Here is a 19,908-nt window from a genome sequence, read left to right as displayed (position 1 = left end):
GTGAATCATAACCAGAACAATCTTTTGTCGCCTTTCCCATTTACTATGATTTCACAAGGATATTGTCTCCAAGATATTTGCAAATTCCTTCAGAACTTTGGAATTTAATTTGTCCAAGTCTTGAAGTTCTTGTTCCTTATTTTCTGCTCTCACTACCACTGTCATGAACTAATCCTCCTTTCCCAATAGAAATTGCTTTTTCTATGTATGAGCATTTGTTATGTCATAAAATTAATTCTAAAAGACCACTTTTGTGGGATGGAGATGGAAAGTGCAACCTGTGAGAGTAGGTAAAAGAGGGAACTTAAGCTGGAAAGGATTTGAAGGGGAAGTGTCAAGATGCAGTGGGAAAGCATGCATACATCAGTAGATAACTGATGTATACACAGACATAGGAGCAATGATTTGGGGACTGTGGATCCTACCCCAATGTGAGCTTGGGCATTCCTTCACAATCTTTCTTAAAGGATAAGTGTAGCCACTTATTCATACATTCACTAATTCATTTCATAAATATATATTTAGAACTTTGTATGAGCCAGGCCCTGTTCAAGGTGCTGAAGATAGAGTAGTGAACAACAGACAATGCCCTTGCCCTCCTTCCCCTCAGGGAGCTTGCATTCGAGTATCGATACAAGCAATAAACAAATAGCTTTAATATAATGTCAGATAGCAACAAGAACTACAGAGAAACATAAAGCACAGTAAGGATGGGGACTTTAGGAGGATGCTGTTTTAAGTAGGATGACTAATAATGAAATAAAAAGGCCTCTCTGAGGAGACGACATTTGAGTACAGACCCAAATGAAGTGAAGGAACAAGCCATAGAATTATTTGGAGAAACGGAGTTTGAGGCAGAGAACAACAAATGCAAAAACTCTGAGGTCAGAATGTGCCTGGGATGACTGAAGAAAGCTAGGTCAGTGTAGCTGGAGGGGAGTAAGTGAGAGGGATATTCATAGAGATGTAATCAGAGAGGTAGTCAGGGGCCAGGTTAGTTGGACCTTTTTGATGAGAAGCCACTGGGTTTTAAGCAGCAGAGAATATAATCTAATTTATGTTTTAAAGGGGGTCAGGGCAAGAGCAGAAGCAAGGAGACCATTAGGGGGCTATTGCAGTGGTCCAGGTAAGAGAAGATGATGGCCTGGACTAGATTGGCAATGCTAGAGGAAATGATACGTAGACAGATTTGAGATATATTTTAAAGGGGATCAGCCAGGACTCGCTGAAGGACTGGATGTGGCGTACAAGAGGAAAACTCCACGATTTTTGGGCTGAGCAACTGGGTTCACTGAGATAGGGAGGACCTCAGGAGAAGCAAACTTAGAATGGAGGGAATCAAGAGTTTGGTTTTGGACGTGTTAAGTTTAAGGTGTCTGTAGACATACAAGCAGAGATATCATGTAGACAACTAGCAATGAGTCTTAAGTTCAGAGTGAAGTAGGGGGCTGGAGATATATATTTGGGAGTCATCAACTCCCATCAATATAAAGGTAGTGTTTAAAGTCATGAAACTGGCTAAGTTCTCTTTAAAAAATGTGTGGGAGGTCATAAGGGTAGGCTCCTAATCCAGTCTGACTGGTGTCCTTATAAGAAGGGGAAGAGACACCAGAGGGTTCTCTTTCTCCACGCACATACACAGAAGAAAGGCCATATGACAACATAGCAAGAAGACAGCTGTCTACAGGCCAGGAAGAGAGGCCTCAGAAGAAATCAAGGCTGATGGCACTTTGTTCTTGGACTTCTAGCCTCTAGAACTGTGAGAAAATAAATTTCTGTTGTTTAAGCAAAAAAAAAAAAAGGAGTGGAAGGAGAGAAAGAGGTCCAAGGTCTGAGCTCTGGGGCATTCCAATCTTTAGAGGCGTTAAAAGATCAGGTTAGCCCTCTTATTGAAACCTAGTTTTGAGTTCTCATTAGGATCAAGGTATGTGCATCAATTCAGAATTCTAAATGTCTTGTGGCCTAGAGGTATTCCCGAAGCTAGATTTTGGAATAAAAAGGTATAAAAGAATTAATAAGATATTTAATGCATTTTTATAGAACAACCTGTGGAGAAGCAAAAAGTTTCCACTTACTAGTGCCAAAGATACTCCTGGATATGGTAATGGAGATAAGTAGAATTAGGAAAAAATAGTCTGAAACTCAGGAGAAGAATATTCCAGCCCAGATAGGCTACAGTGCTTCTGCCTATTTCCCCAAAAGGTTAGTTCTTAAGCCTTCCAAAATGGAAAAGGCCTATGTCAGATTTGGCAAAACAAGAAGGCAAAAGGGCACTAAGATATTGTCCTATTCTATTACAAGGAGTTGGAGAATTCTGACAGCTCAGAAAATGAAAAAGAGCGGACAGAGAGACAAAGGAAGGCACCTTCAGAACAGATCAGAGCTTGAGAAGAGATCCACGGGATGAATCAATGAGAAGGCCTATAGGATTTCCCAACACTGTTCCAATTTTAATGTTGTTCTTTGCACAGAAGATAAGGCAAAAATAAGAACTGAAATTTTCCCTTTTCTCTGACACCCTCCCAGACAGGAAACATCTTCCTTATTATTTTTGCTCTGACCATGTTTCTTTCTATTGCCTTTATTGTTTTCCTCCTCTCATTTTCTTCAATAAGCTCATACAAGAGAAGTGTGCTTTCTCTTTAAGAAACTGGGAAATGATTCCCTGATCTTCAGATGGCTCTTCAAAATGGTTTCTCTTAGCCTTAGATTGAGTACTTAATTGGAAGTGAAATGGCACTGGGAGAAGAAAGAGAAAATTGTATCAGATAACATCGTTGATCCAAAAAAACCCATAAATAACCACAAGAATCTGAGTTTCATTCATTCAGTAGGTCAAAAATATATGAGTGCCTCCTATATATATGCCAAGTGTATAGATGGGGACACAATGGTGAACTAGGAAAACACATGTTGGTAGAACATGTGTAGAATACAGTAGCAGACTTCATCTCAGAATGACATGCGGGTTTTGGTTAGGACAGATGACTGCTTCCTAGAAGAGGTAGTTTTGTACCCATAAAGAAGAGAAATACATCACACTTGGTCTCAAGTATTGAAGAAGAACTGGTGCAGTCAGTAATTGTGAATTAGCTATTCTATAACAGCGATTACAAACAATTCCATTGAATTCAATATTCTCATTGGTTAAGAAAACTCCCCTCAAATCCATGTGATTATTACTACATCTGGGCTATGACTCTGATGACTAATGCCAGTTGTCAAGACAGAAAGAACCCCAGGGCAAGTCAGAGAGCTGATAAAAATAACCTGTAAGAACACCTCCTTGCTTTTGTTCCAATTCTCGGCTCACCAATCAACCTTCTTATCTATAATTTAGTCTCTTGAGTAACTCATCCATCAGGTGGGAATGCCCCCAAGCAAATAAGCAAAGTCTGTGATGCCAGATATATCTCATATTGTAAATTAATAAATTCCCATGCCAGTTAATAAATCAGTCACTTCTGAGTCTAGTTATTGTGAAAGTTGTTAGTACAAGAAAACAAATGGAGATAACATAAAAGATAGATAAGTTTAATTAATTAGAAATTTTCTGCCCAAGTCCATGATACACTATTGAAGTGGGGAGAAAATTTTTAAAAATTGCAGATCTCCATGAATAGCATAATCCCATTTTATTAGGGGAAAAGGTGTGGTATGTGTACATATATGCATATAGAAATTTTTACATAAACACAAGAAAATGTCAGAAAGAATATGCCCAAAACTGTTGATAGCAGCTACTCAACAATATGGAATTGGGAGCTGGAGGCATGAACTTTAACTTCTTGCTGCACAGATTTTTTAAAAATTGGGATTATGGATGATTTTTTACTTTTTATGTGTTATTTGGTATTTTTCTATAAAACTTTTCAAAAATAAAGAAGCAGCTCTTAAAATATCTGGCTACAAATATATTTCTCATTTTATGGTTTTAAAGAGATGCTTTTATGCCACAAAATTTGTTTCTAAGAAGTCAGAATTTGAATCATACTGAAAATGAACTACAATAGGGGCTCCTTACTAAAAGGATCAAGTAGAAAACTGAACTGAGTCCCTCTCCTCTGCAATTTCACTTATCGAAAAAAAAATTATGACACTCTTTTTCTTATCATATTGCCTTAATAGGCAGAAGCCCACTGTGGCTGAGGCACTGAGATTGAAAGATAGTATAGTAAGAGGTGAAGTTAAAAAAGTAGGTAGATTGGGACAAATTCAGTTTAGCCTTTATCTTAAAAATAGTATGATGCTATAATTTTTTAAATTCAATTTTTGATTTAGTTTTTGGAATAGATAATACATTCATGTAGTTCCAAAAGAAAACAACAAATTATACAGAGGTATACAATTAAAAGTCTTGTTCCTATCCCTGTATCCCTCCCACCTATGCTCTCCTACCCCTGCCCTAGTTAATCAGTTTCCAGTTTCCTATCTATTCTCCAGAATTGTAGAAGAGTTTTAAGCAGGGGAGTGACAGATTTGCTTTTAATAAATCATTTTGGCTACAGTGTGGAGGACAGATTCGTGGGAAGCAAAAATGGAAGCAGGTAGAACAGTTAGGAAGTGTTGAAGTAGTCTAGAAGAGAGATGAAGTGAGGTGGCTCTAAGTGAAGGGATGGAGAGCCTCTGGCAGATGTGAGAGAGATTTAGGAGGTAAAATCAATAAGAATCAGAGATTAGTTGGATATGTGTATGTGTGTGGTGGGCGTGGCAGGAGGTGGATAAAAAGAGGATAATTTCGAGGACAAACAGGTGACTTCTAGGATTCTGGTTTCTATAAGTAGATGGAAGGCAGGGCCATTCACAGAGACTGGAATGGTGGAAGAAGAACAGATAGGGGGCTCTGAGTTCCATTTTAAATATACTGTGTTTGAAATATCTTTGAGGTGCCCAAGGGGAGACATCAAGTAGGTGTCTGGATTTATGGATTTGGAGCACAGGGGAGAGGTCTGAGCAATAGAGAGAAGCCAGTGAAGCTACGGATATAAATCTGATAACCCAGGAGTTCAGAGTGAAGAGGAGAGGGCTTAGAATTGGGCCTTGAGGAATTCCAACATTCAAGGACAGGGGAAAGGAGCATGGGCCTGAAAAGGAGACAGAGAAGAATGTCAGAGAGGTAGAAAGAATATCGGAAGAGCAAAGTGTCACAGGAAGTAACAGAAAAAAGTATTTCAAGAACAAGGGAGTGGCTAGTAGTGTTAAATCCTGTGTATTTAAGATGATGCTTTTTTTAAAAAAAGTTGATTGGATTTAGTAATATGGAGGTTTTTTACAACGGTAGTAGAAAGTTTTTCAGTGTAATAATCAGGAGAAAAGCACGACTGAAGTTGGTTGGATGTTGAACAAGCAATAAGGAAAAGGAGACTCCGAATAGAGACAATTCTTTTGAGAAATTTGATTTTGAAGGAAAGGGTTAAGACATGGAGGTACCTAGTGGTACCTGAGATGAGTTAAGAGTTGTGTTTATTTGTTTAAATAGAAAAGAGTTGAGCCTATTTGAAAGTTGACTGGGAATCTCAAAGGATCCCAAATAGCCAGAACAATTTTTAAAAAGAACAAAGTTAGAGGACTCACACTTTCTAATTTCAAAACATATTATAAAAGCCAAAGTAATCAAAACAGTGTGGCATAAAGACAGACATAGATCAATGAAACAGAATAGAGAGTCCAGAAATAAACCCTCACACATATGGTCAAATGATTTTTGACAAAGGTGTCAAGGCCACTCAGTGGAGAAAGGACAGTCTCTTCAACAAGTGGTACTAGGAAAACTGAATACCCACATGTGAAAGAATAAAGATGACTCATCTCACACCATACAAAAAATTAACTCAAAATGGATTAAAGACCTTTGCTTAGACTTAAAACAATAAAACTTCTCAAAGAACCATAGGAGAAAAGCTTCTTGACATTGGATTTGACAATAACTTCTTGGGTACGACACCAAAAGCAGAGACAACAAAGGCAAAAATAGACAAATGGGACTACATCAAACTTTAAAACTTTTGGGCATCAAAGGACATAATCAAGAGTGAAAAGGCAACCTACAGAATGGGAGAAAATATTCACGAATCAAATATTTGACAAGTGGTTAATATCCAGAATATATTTTTGTTTGTTTATTTATTTTTCCCCCAAAGCCCCAGTAGATAGTTGTAGGTCATAGCTGCAAATCCTTCTAGCTGCTGTATGTAGGACGCTGCCCCAGCATGGCCGGAGAAGCAGTGCATCAGTGCGCGCCCGGGATGCGAATCCAGGCCGCCAGTAGCGGAGCGCGCACACCCCACCGCTAAGCCACGGGGCCGGCCCCCAGAATATATTTTTAAAAACTCCTATAACTCAACAACAAAAATCAAATGCCCCAATTAAAAAATGGGCAAAGGACTTAACTAGACATTTCTCCAAAGATGATATACAAATGTCCAATAAGCATATGAAAAGATGCTCAACATCACTAATCATTATAGAAATGGAGATCAAAACCACAATGAGATATCACCTCATACTCATTAGAATAGCCACTATCAAAAAACAGAATCACAAGTGTTGGTGAGGATGTGGAGAAATTGGAACCATTGTATACTGTTGGTAGGATTGTAAAATGGTGCAACCACTCTGGAAAACAGTATGGAGGATCCCCCCAAAATTATAAATAGAACTATCATCTGATTCAGCAATCCCAATTGTGGGTACATATCCAAAAGAACTGAAAGCAGGGTCCTGAAGAGATATTTGCATACCCATGTTCATAGCAGCATTATTCACAATAGCCAAGAGAAAGAAGCAACTCAAATGTCCATCGACAAATGAACGGATAAACAAAATGTGGTGTATACATACAGTAGAATATTATTCAGCCTTAAAAAGGAAGGCAACCCCTGTCACACGCTACAACGTGGATGAACCATGAGGACATTATGCTAAGTGAAATAAGCCAGTCACAGAAGGACAAATAAGTGATTCCATTTACATGAAGTATCTATAATAGTCAAACTCATAGAAGCAGGGAGTAGAATGGTGGTTGCCAGGGGCAGCGGGGAGGGGGAAAAGGGATTTGTTATTTAAGGGTTATAGAGTTTCAGTTTTGCAAGATGAAAAAGTTCTGGAGATCTGTTTCACAATATGAATATACTTAACACTACTGAACTGTACACTTAAAAATGGTTAAGATGGTAAATTTTATGTTATGTGTTTTTACCACAATAAAAAATTTAATAAAAATTTTTTAAGTTGATAGGAAAGATCCAGTTAACAGAAAGGCTAAATTTATTTATTTAAAAAGGAGGTATCTGTGCCAGAAACTGTTCTAAGCATTTTACATACATTAACTTACTTAATTCTTATAATAAACATATAAATTAGGTTATTTTTATCTTCCTTTTATAGTTAAATAAACTCTGGCACAGATAGGTGAAGTACCTTCTCCAAAGTCACACAGCTAGTAAAGCCAAGACTTGATACCAATAAGAATGGAGCAGTTGCACTTTCTACCACTATGTTGTACATAATAGAAGTGACAATCATGTGGGGTCTGGAGAAGGCCAGAGGCAATGGGATCCAAAGTCTAGACCACAGGTTCCCAAACTTTCTCAGTTCATGGCACCCTTTGTATCTCAGTGATTTTTATGCTGCCCCTAGGCCAAAAGAAATACCAGCAGTTTCTTTTAATAAATAGATTCAAACAACTTAATAAGTATTTATGTTCTAACAACTTAGTAGCCATTTGAAAACATAATACACAGATTGAAAGAAAAAGATTTTTACTTAATTCCTAAATAACCACAATTACTTACTAATAGGATGTGTGCACTAATAGATATTGGGTACTGCACAACTTCTCAAACCTTGGAATCAGATTGGATACCCTCACTCTCATTCCTGTTCTATGTTAATTGTTGTGTGGTACTTGCTTTTTATCACAGCAAGCCCTGAAAAGCCAGCTTCATATAGATATGACATCCTCAGAAGAAATGTAGTGTGATCCAATGTTGAAACTCGGCACTACCCAGAGTTACTTGTTTGTGTAGTGTCCAACAGGAGTCTTGTATTTTCCTCGAAATTTTTAAATATCCTGCAGGACCCCTAGAATTCACTGCAGTCCCCAGGGTGCCTCAGTTTGAGAACTGTGGGTCTAGGTGGAAGGGTTGGCTTTTGACAGGAGTAGGGATTGTTCCTCTATTATGGCAGAAGCACGGATACAGATATAGGGAGATTTATATGCTTGGCATGCAGCAACAACTGGGATCTCATAATTCAACCTAGGATTCTACTTAGACCAAGGAGATTACCAAATGATAGGTACTTCACCATGAAGAGTCGCTGTGAATATTTTATATACAACACTATGGGAATATATACGCTTTTATGGGAAGCGTAGTTATAACTCTTTTTATTTCACAGTCATTTAAGTAGTAGATCTGCTAATCTAATAGTTTTATTTTTTAACTTTATTTTTAAAAATAAGGGGTATAAATTACAATTTGGCAAAAGCACTTGATGTGCTTTCTTTCTTTTTTTTTTTTTTTTTTGTGAGGAAGATCAGCCCAGAGCTAACATCTATGCTAATCCTCTTTTTTTGCTGAGGAAGACCGGCTCTGAGCTAACCTCTATTGCCAATCCTCCTCCTTTTTTCCCCCAAAGCCTCAGTAGATAGTCACATGTCATAGCTGCACATCCTTCTAGTTGTTGTATGTGGGACGCCGCCTCAGCATGGCCGGAGAAGAGGTGCATCAGTGCGTGCCCGGGATCCGAACCCTGGGCTGCCAGTAGCGGAGTGCATGCACTTAACCGCTAAGCCACGGGGCCGGCCCCCTTGATGTGCTTTCTCTATCAGTTACACTGGCATATATATGTAACATAATATTCTCCAATATCATGAATGTAAAGTCGCTGGGTTCTCACACCCAATCTTAGGTGCTTAGTTTATACGTACATTTCTAACTGGCACATTCCAACTTGTGCATCTAATACAAAGTTCTAAATTTGAAATAAGACACGTTTTAAGTTTTTACATAAAAATTCAGTACAAGTATTCAAATATAATGTATTAAAAGTCTTCTCATTAGCTAGCTACGGAAGTAAAACTTTACTCTCCCTTTAAAAAGTTGATAAAAGTTTGGCATGTATTTGTTTCTACTTTGTAAAATACGTATGAAAATCAACAAGAAAGGAATTAGATTATTCATATTTTGAACTCATTTAGCTTTACACATATTTACTATTAATTATAACAATAAATGAGGGAAATTCATAGTTCTGAACTGGCTTCCTTTAGTGCAAAATATCTTGAAGCTTCCAAAACATTATTAGACACAAATGCCAAGGGCAGAGGCAGGGAATTATGAGTTTCTTTAAAGAAATGTTTTAAAATAAAAACAATTAATAAAAGAAAAGAAAGAACCATTTATGAAAAGAACAGGAAGGAAATGTTGATTGATGACAGAAAGATACATTTTTATAAAGATAAAAATTTTCTTTGTGTCATAACTATGTTCCCAAACTGAGTTCATATCTTACTGTATTTTTAAGAGTAAATAATTATCAATGAATTATCATAGGTCATCAAACTTTGGACTGAGGTAGTCAAGATACAATGTAAATTTTCTTTCTATTTTTTCCAGAAAGGAATGCCTTTTTGCCTAAGAAAGAGTAATTATTGGGGCCGGCCCAGTGGCATAATGGTTAAGTTTTCGTGCTCCACTTTGGCGGCCCAGGGTTTGCAGGTTCAGATCCCAGGCGCAGACCTATGCACTGCTTATCAAGCCATGCTGTGACAGGCGTCCCACATATAACGTAGAGGAAGATGGACACAGATGTTAGCCAAGGGCCAATCTTCCTCGGCAAAAAGAGGAGGATTGGCAACAGATGTTAGCTCAGGGCTAATCTTCCTCACCAAAAAAAAAGAAAGAGTAACTTTTAGGACATGATATGTAACTGGCTAGCTGAACATTTAAGATTATTCAGGTACAGTGTTGTGTGTGCAAACATAAAGACACACATTCTTATTTTTAATATAAATCTTTGTGGGTGTGATGGCCATGGACATGCACCACTCAGAGCTCCTTCAGGAAGAATGGAGGCTGGGAACATAGTTGACTGATAAAGGCCACACTTTCCCCAGCTGGCTATTAGCCAATAACTGAACATGGTGGGGTACTAGTCCAACAGTCCTCTAACAAGCAACTTGGGCTCAGAAACTCCCCATTTAGCCTGGCTGAAACTCTCTCAGCACCCTGGTGCTGCCTGAGGCTGATTACACCTAATCCTCTTTCCTTCCTTCTCTTTTCACAGGATTCAGACCAGCATCACAGTCAAAAGGCTCTCCCCACCTACCCCTGCTCCCTTTATCTTTCACATCTCCCCCATAACCCTTGCATTCCTAGTATCATCTTGACATCTGCTTCTTAGAAGCACTCTGGGCATGTTTTAAAAAGATTTCAATTAAAGAAATACACGTATAAATTGTGAATATGTCAAATAATACTTGGAATTAAAACAGCTGTTTACTACCTTATCCCACCACAGCCTCTCATCCCACTCTCAAATGTAACCATTTTCAACTCTTAGTAATTTCTTCTGGTTCTACTGCCACATTTCTAAATATGTTGTGTCACTGAGAATTGCATTCAGGTGCATATAACAGAAAACTGGAAAAAAAAAAATCATCACTTAACCCAGTGGGGTTTTTTTTTTTTTGTCACAGAACAAGAAATCTGGAGTTAGGCAGTCCATGGCTGATAAGACAGCTCCATGATATCATCAGGTACCAAGTGCCTACTTTCCATATCCTCCCCTTTCCTGCATCAATTTTTCCCCTCTCTACTGGACCACTCCCATTAGCATACCAACAGAAATAGCTGTTATTTCTCCCATGTCAAAAAGAAATAACAACCTCTTTTGACTATACCTCTCCCTCAAGCTCCTGCCCTATTTCTCCATTTTCCTTTATAACATAACCCTTTCTTATGTTATAAATCCTTAGTTTCTCTCCTCCCATTTTCTTTTAAATACATTCCAGTCAGGCTTCTGCCCATACCATCTACTGAAATTGCTCTTACCCAGGTCATGGATGACCTCTGTGCTACTCCATCCAAAGGTCAATCTCAGGCATCTTGTTCCTGGTATCTTACATAGCAGTAACACTTGACTTTCTTCCTGAAACCTAGTTTCCAGGACACCACATTCCCTTCAGTGAACCCTACCTCTTTGGCTACTCCTTCTTAGTCTTCTTTCTCCATCTCTTTCTTTCTTTCTCTCTCCAATCCCCAAATGCTGGAGGACCCCAGGGCTCAGCCCTTCCCCGTCCTCTAGTTCTTTATCTACACCCACACCCTTGGTGATCTTCACCAGTTTTCTCTGCTTTAATACCATCTGTATGGCTGTCTCCCAAATTTATCTCTCCAGCCTAGACCTTTCTCTGAACTATAGACTCCTATAAATATCTAATGGACATTTCAAACATTGATGTCCAAAACTGAGCTCCTGATATTTCTCTCAAAAATGTCTCTTCTCAATCTTCCCCATCTCATTAAACGGCAACTTCATTCTTCTATAGAAATTTCTTCTATACCCCACATTTGATCCATTAGCAAATTCTGATGGCTCAAAACTCAAAATATACCCAGAATATGGCCACTTCCCACCACTTAACCACTATCATCCAGTCAAAGCCACCATTACAGTAGTCCTCCCTTATCCACGGTTTCACTTCCCATGGTTTCAGTTACCCACGGTCAACCGTGGTTCAAAAATATTAAATGGAAAATTCTAGAAAGAAATAATTCATAAGTTTTAAATTGCACACTGTTCTAAGTAGTGTGATGAAATCTTGCGCAGTCCCACTCCATCCAGCGCAGGATGTGATTCATCCCTTTGTCCAGTGTATCCACACTGTATATGCTACCTGCCCGTTAGTCACTTAGTAGCCATCTGGGTTATCAGATCCACTGCTGCAGTATGGCAGTGCTTGTGTACAAGTAACTCTTATTTTACTTAATAATGGCCCCAAAGCACCAGAGTATTGGTGCTAGCAGTTTGGATATGCCAAAGAGAAGCCGTAAAGCTTCCTTTAAGTGAAAAGCTGAAAGTTCTTGACTTAATAAGGAAAGAAAAAAAATTGTATGTTGAGGTTGCTAAGATCTACAGTAACTTTTATTACACTATATTGTTATAATTGTTCTGCTTTATTATTAGTTATTGTTGTTAATCTCTTACTGTGTCTAATTTATAAATTAAACTTTACCATAGGTATGTACGTATAGAAAAAAACATAGTATATATAGGGTTCGGTACTACCCACAGTTTCGGGCATCCACTGGGGGTCTTTAAAGGTATCTCCCATGGATAAGAGGAGACATACTATACTGTATGTCTATACTGTATGGCAACAGCCTTCTAACTGATCTCCCTGATTTGATCTTCGCTCCCTTCCATCTGTTCCCACCACAATAGCCAGAGTGATCCAATTAAAAAGTAAATCAGATCTAGTTCCTCCTCTGCTCAAAAATCTTCAAGCGTTTCCCATCTCACTTAGAGTAAAAGCCAAATCCTTTCAAAGGCTTAGAAGGCGCTTTATAACTAGTGTCTCATTTCCTCTCTGATCTCAATTCCTACTTACTCTTCTCCTTGCTCATTCCACTCCAGTCACTTTGAGTCTTTCCTGTTCTTCAAACATGCCAGGTATACTCCCATCTCAGGGCCTTTGTACCTGCTGTTCAGCTCTACCTGGAACCCTCTTCTTCAAATATCTCCCATGGCTTGCTCCTTCATGTCTTAATTGCATGTTATTTCAGTGAGGCCTTTCCTGGTCACCAATTATCAGGCCCACCCTGCCCCACCATCCCCCACATATACTTCCTACCTTTTTTTCTTTCTTTGTCTCTAACGGTTTTCATTTTCTTATTCTAAATTTTACTTATCAATCTTTTCTTGACTGTCTCCTCCCTTAGAGCGTAAGCTACAGGAGAACAGGGATATTGGTCATTTTTGCTCACTGGTATCCCCAGCACTGAGAATACTGTCTGGCATATAGTAGGCACTAAATACATATATGCCTTGAGTGAAAGAATGGTCAAAAGCAGGCTCCTGCCCCTTCAGGCATATCTCAGATCCAGACTGGAAGAAGGCAAAGAGCAGAAGCTGAAAATAATGCATATCCCAGTTGAGTCTGGTCCCTTTCCTAAACTTTCTTGGAAGTCCTATCAGTGACCTCTGCTTACTTTGGCCAGAATTACTTTATATGGCCACCTCCAACTTCAAGGGGAACAGGGAAGCTGAGTACCTTAAAGTGGTCCTATTGCCACTCTGAATATCAGGGTCTGTTCATAAAGGAAAATGGATCTTGGGCAAGCAACTAGCAATGTCTTCCATATATGTTATTTCTTGATTTAGTCACTACTTATTGATTTCCTATTATCATGAATCAAGATTTGATTCTTTTATATCTTTTATTATTTCTTATTAACTACTATTATTATTAATTTTCCTATATCAGATCAGATCTATGAGTTCCTTTTCTTCCCTCCCTCCAATATCCTTAATGGAACCTTCCATCCCCTGCCCTAATTTGGACTAGTTGTTATCTAGGCCTAAGGCACAGTTATTATTCTAAGATTTCTCTTCACTTCTTTCCTGTGTGAAATCCTCTGTTTCCTGAATCCTAAGAATCTTGTTTCTTGGTTTACTCTGTTGCTTTAGGGCAGCACATCTTCCAATAACTTCCTGAGACAAGTTCATGGCAGGTAAATATTTTTGAGAGCTAACAAGTCTGAAAATGACTTGTTTGAATAACAATTTAGAATTCTAGATATAGAAAAAATCACTTCCCTTCACAATTTTGAAGGCATCATTCCACAGTCTTCTATCTCCTTGTGAGCCTGTTGAGAAGTCAGATATAAGTCTGATTCCCACTTCTTTGCATGTATTTTGTTTTTCTTTTTTACTCCAAAAGCTTTTTGGACCTTCTCTTTATTTTTTGTTTTCTAAAATTCACAAAATATACCTTGGTATCGGTGTTTTTTCAATCGGATCCTTTCAACCTGGAAACAAGCATCTTCCAGTTCTTTTTCTTCTATTATTATTTTTTTGTTTCTTCTCTTCTGTTTTCTATTATTAGTTAGATATTGGACCTGATGCTCTAATTTTCTTAACTTCTGTTACCTATTGTTCACTACTATGTCCTTTTGTCATTCTGTTCTGCATTAAAGGGATATTTCAAGTTTATCTTTCAATTCTTTTATTAATTTTTCTATTTATGCTGTCATATTTTTAATTCCCAAGAGCTCCTTTCCTTTTTCCTAATTATTCCTTTTTTAAAAATAGCATCCTATTCTTGCTCCAAGGATGCAAAAGCTCCTCTTATTTCTCTGTGGGGATTAATTTTAATTCTCTGGATTTAGTTTTGTGTATTACATTGTCTCTGATTCTTTTTTTTTTCTGTTTGTTTTAGCTTCAGACTCATAGATCTCAGATTTACAGATGGAGAATTTCCTCAAAAGTATCGTGAACTCTGGTTCTCTGGTTATATTTACACGTGAGTCTCTAAAAAATTGATTGGAAGGTTGGTGGGTGTCAGCAGGCTTAACTTGGGCTTCACTGTAAGGAGCTTGGTTGGCACATCTATCTTTTCAAAGGGAACTACAATATCACTATCTGTAGGCTTTGCTCTGGAAGAATAATCTATTTTTCAGAGACGAGTCCTCTAAATAAGTTACATAGAGACATAAGCCTCGCTGCTAGAGGGGGAAAGGAGTTGGGGAAGATCTCACCATTCCAGATACAGACCCTCACTTAATCCCCTTAGTTTCAATCTAGCCACCTCACTTCTAATCTGTATTGTGCCTAGCATCTTCAAGTCCAGAAATCCTCTAGCTTGGTGTTTTCAGAAAATAATTATCCCATCTCATTTGTTCTTTATACAAATGCCTCTGATTTTCATGTTTTATCCTACATCCCACTGCCAGGCTAATCTTTCATAAGTCTACTTTCAATATGGCACTCTCCTTATATGAAAGTGTTTATACAAGATATAGAACAAAGTATCAATACCTTAGTGTAACATTCAAAGTCCCTGAGAATGAAACTCCAAGTTGCCTTTCAAACTTATCACTTTGTTCTTCAACATGAACTATTTGTTCCAAATGGGCCCATCTCCTCACTACCATGTAGACACCCCACTGAATTCTCTCTTGAATACCTCAGTTAATCTAATTCCCTTTTTCTGGAATGCCTCTCCTTTCAGCGTAACCAAATTTTACATGTCCTTTCAGGTCTAAGTAAAGTTAGAACTTCTCTACAAAACTTTTCTTGCCTATTTCAGATTACATTGATTTCTATACTTTCTCTAAACTCTTACTATCTTTTTACTTGGTGTCATACAATTTAGCATTCATTAGTGTCCTAGTGATTTCATGTGTCTATTTTCCTTGACTAGGTTATGGTGGGGACTCAGCCCATACCTTACACTTCCTTAGTGGCTCCCACAATGGTGACAGTCAATAAATACTGTGTGATAGGTTTTGTATAAATAATATGCTATTACTAATAGTTTTAACTTAAAACTGTGGTTTGTCAATTAATATTTTATGAGGAAATCAAATTGATTTTCACACAATTTGAAGAAAGGAAAGTCAGGTGGTGATGCTATCCATTCTACAATTGAGGAAGTTGTGATAAAATGAGTTCCATAAGGTCACAATTTATCTGTGATAGGCTTGGAAAATAATTTCTGTTTTTATAAAGTTTGTCAAGTGATTCACTACAAGAACTTAAAAAGGAAACTACCTTTTCTTGGAATTCTAAAATTGTACCTGGAAATGTAGAATTGTTATAGAAAGAAATCAGGGTATAGCTGACTACTATTTCATATACTTTTATAGTTGAATGTACATATATGATTCAAATAATTTAATCTAAAATCAACATATGTGAAGTTACATCTATCTTAATGATAATATTGCTTTTAAGTAATTATGCAATAATCTGCAAATATGAATGTGACTTATAGCAAAATAATTTAAGGAATTAAAAAATTCCACCATAGAGGCATACAATTTAGTAGTGTCTTAATGCTGAAACTATTATTTCCTAAGAATAGTTTGTAAGATGGCTTAAAAAATTCAAGGCAGGAAATTATTAAATATTTTCTCATAATGGAATGATTTTAGGAGACCAAAAAAAAAAACAATGAGAAATGTACTTGATAGCTAGCAAAACTGAAGCTGTAAATCACATCTCACACTTTTAATGCATTTCAAACTAGGAATAGGCATAGTCTGAAAAACCAACTTCAAAAGACAATGTTCATCCAGAACATATATATGGGTAAGTTTTGATTTATAAACTGTTCTTAATTTCTAAGTGGAGGGAATTATTTTTTAAATGGTACAATTTATAGGTCATTGGATCAACAACATAAAGTAAGCTTTGGTAATGATAACCTATATAACCTCATTATTCAACAGAAGGAAAAATCCAAGCTCAGATTGCATCCTCTGAAATCTTTCTTCTTATTGTAGTTGCCTAGCTAATTTCTAAACAATTGGACCTTTTAGAGAAATAAAGACCCCTTAAAAAGAAGACAAAAAAGATAAATTCCATAAATCCTAAATTTGCCATTGGGGGATTGGGGAGGGAGTAAAAGATTTACATTAGGCAAGGAGTGGCCACAGTCAAAGACTGAAATTTCAACTATGCTAGCACCAAGATACTGAGAAACTTTTTTCACTCCTTTTCTAAGAGTTAGAGAACATTATGTTGTGGTCAACTGCTGCCATTTTAGGGCTAAATATATGGGGAAATTTACGAATAGAAATTTAAGTACGTGTTATCTTTGGAGCCACCACACTGGATGGAAGAACAAAAGGGGACCCTAGGAGAGCTTGTGGAGGTGGTTTATTTATTTTGCATCTAACAAAGGGCTAAAGGGATCTTTCTAAGAATTTAGGTTGAGCATCAAATTCTTAATTTACTGCAATATTAGAGATCTTTAGGATTAACACACACACACACACTTTTAGAAGACCTAGCTAACAGACCTGTCTAGAAACTGAGGAAGTGGATGGATAACTGTGGGAAGTCTCCCAAAGGTCCTATAGATGCGAGGACTAACCTGGACCTGTGGGCAGGGTGGAGGTCAAGTTATTTTATTAAAATATATCACACCAAGAATGTGCTGGTAGTAAAAGGTCTATTTTAGGAATATCTCGTCAATCATAGAAATAAAGCACAAAATATGACTGAACACAAAGATAAGTTCCATTGGAAATGTTAGAAGTTTATTCATTGGTACAACAGCCTAAGAAGACAGTATTGTCAGGTTGCTGTAAAATACCAAAGTAATTTTGTATATATTCTATCATGAAAATTCCTTTTCTGAGTTGACTTAATTCAGTAGTGAGGGACATTCCTCTCCATATTCCACCCCACACACATACACACAAACCTGCTTAATAAAATGCAGTAAAGTCTATCTTAAAAAGAGTGCCTATTGGGATGCTCCACTGCATATTTTAAGATGCCTGACATGTTCCAACTTACCCTGTGTGATGGTAAGGGTGGAGGCCATGAGACACTCCCTTTACTAGGTGTGTAAGGCTAGGTGGTAGGTTTGCCCTCCAGTCAAATAATTTTGAGCCTGCTTTTAAGGTGAGTAATGGCATTAAGAAGTACAATTTGAGTTATACTAAGTTTAAAACTTTCTGGAACATATTTTGTATTCAGATTTTAAAGTATGATTAAAACTTTTATGAAAACAAATTATGAATTTTTAAATAATCCCGTCCTTTTGAATAGTATCATACTAAGTGGAATTTAAGAAGTATTACGGTTCTAAAAATATTAATTTAGTCTTGTAAATAGTCTCTGGAAAGTAAAAAGTTATGCTAGTTGGGGCCAGCCCGGTGGCGCAAGCAGTTAAGTGCGCACGTTCCGCTGCGGCGGCCCGGGGTTCGCCGGTTCAGATCCCGGGTGCGCACCGACGCACCGCTTGTTGAGCCATGCTGTGGCGGCGTCCCATATAAAGTAGAGGAAGATGGGCATGGATGTTAGCCCAGGGCCAGTCTTCCTCAGCAAAAAAAGAGGAGGATTGGCATTGGATGTTAGCTCAGGGCTGGTCCTCCTCACAAAAAAAAAAAAAAAAAAGTTATGCTAGTTGAGGAGGTACTAAATGGTTACCTTTATAAGTAAGTGTAGACTAGTTTAAATAAAAAATGAGGAAAAACTAGAATCCACTAAAATGATAGTTTATATTCAAATAGTAGATTAAGATATGTTTGTAATTGCTACAGATCTGATGTTGTAGATTTATGGATAGAGCCATGTGCCTAAACTTCAAACAAGAATAATCAGATCTAAAATAAATTACATTGTAAACAAGTAAGAATTTACATTGATATAGGATATTTAATTCTATAAAACAGTTATAATTGTTAGTAGTACTGATATAACTTCAATTACACATATGAATAGAATATGACTAATGATTCCTTTTATCTCAAGCAAGTAAAATTTTTCTATGCAAATTGTATTTTTTAAGCCTATCAACAAAGCTGAGGTTTTTGTGCATTATTCTGTGATCAGTGGACACTAATTATTATGTCCTGATTGTGTTTTGACTCTAGACTCATTCAACATTTAGTTCACCTTGTCTAGACTCTAATAGTGTTGCCCAATAGAACTTTCTGTGATGGAAATGTTTTGTATCTATCTTGTCCATATAACAACATGTGGCTATTGAGCACTTGAAATGTGGGTAGTGCAACTGAGGAACTGAATTTTTAATTTTATTTAATTTTAATTAGTTTAATTTATATTTAAATAGCCACGAGTGACTAGTGGCTATCGTATTAAACAGTACAACTTAGAGGGTTCAAAAAGTAGCAGCAAATGTTTTGTTATGTTAGGTCTAACTCTAGTCTGTTTGTTCGTTTCCATAAGTATAGTATTCACAGATGCTTACTAGAGTGGTATGCCAAAAAAACTTTTGTCCTATGGTTTTTATCTTCATTCAAAAATATGATTAAATCTATGCCAGTAAATATCTAATACAACATTCAGACAAATCCAAACAGTATCATCTGAAAAGATTTTTATTACTGTTTATAGTATGTCAGTACAACTACACTGATTAATGAGGTACCTTGGTGGCCTGTGTCAATCTGTCCAATGTTAGTTCTAGAATGACTAGAATTCAAGCTATGAAATATCCACTCTTAAAAAGTTTTTGTTCATTACCTATCATAACACAAGAATACCAATTACTGCATAGTTTTCAGCTCCATTGGTTAAACATTGCAAAAGCATGTCAAACCATTTTACCTGACAGACATATTTGTTCTTCCATTTGCTCAGCACACACTGACTGTTTTGCATCAGCTCCTGAAGGAAACAGAAAAAGAGAGAGTGCAGTTGGCTATACACATTGTCGTTATCAGTTAAAGTGCTTCTGATTGGCAAGCAAAAAAAAAAAAAAAGATCAGCATGCCACACAAAGATGCAACTGTTTTGGAACTCCTCACCGGACAAAAGCAAAGCTATCATCACCATGAGAGTGGATCCTTTATGAAAATTAAAGCTGTTGAAAGATGTTTTAAAACAGATTTGTTTGTTGCCGTTTTTTAAACTTTTGGAAAGATACCTCCAACTCCTTGAGTGAGTCTCGAAGTTTTTCTGGGCGTCTGTTTTTGAGAGTCCATGGATAATCTCGTGCTGGCAAATAAAACACGTACTATAATTAGTTAAACATGATTTAAAAAGGAAACTCTGCTCAGCAGTGTGTCTTGGGAAGATTAAAATAAAACACCTCCTTAATTGAGAGGAAGTGGGCTTCATTTCCATCATCAAATGATAGCCTTTGAAAGACTTTTTCATAGGAACAGGATTTTTACCATAAAACAATCTCCCTGATCATAA

At 37.2% G+C, this 19,908-nt stretch overlaps 1 protein-coding gene across 10 annotated transcripts in view; it reads right to left on the bottom strand.

Annotated features, from left to right (window-relative positions):
- WDPCP (WD repeat containing planar cell polarity effector) overlaps window positions 1–19,908 on the bottom strand; it is a 380,072-nt gene that overhangs the window by 254,375 nt on the left and 105,789 nt on the right. For all 10 annotated transcript variants that reach the window (XM_087436667.1, XM_087436664.1, XM_087436671.1 and 7 more), the window contains 2 exons: window positions 19,634–19,704; window positions 19,315–19,374 (listed from right to left, as the gene is read on the bottom strand). In XM_087436667.1, coding sequence (XP_087292793.1) covers window positions 19,315–19,374; window positions 19,634–19,704 — 131 coding nt within the window. The remainder of the gene's footprint in view (window positions 1–19,314; window positions 19,375–19,633; window positions 19,705–19,908) is intronic.

The sequence above is a fragment of the Ceratotherium simum genome, chromosome 11 (assembly GCF_057802395.1).
Source record: "Ceratotherium simum simum isolate JZ-2026a chromosome 11, ASM5780239v1, whole genome shotgun sequence".
Classification (NCBI taxonomy): domain Eukaryota; kingdom Metazoa; phylum Chordata; class Mammalia; order Perissodactyla; family Rhinocerotidae; genus Ceratotherium; species Ceratotherium simum.
Note: the sequence above shows the minus strand (reverse complement) of the source record. Positions and strands in the feature narration are given on the sequence as shown.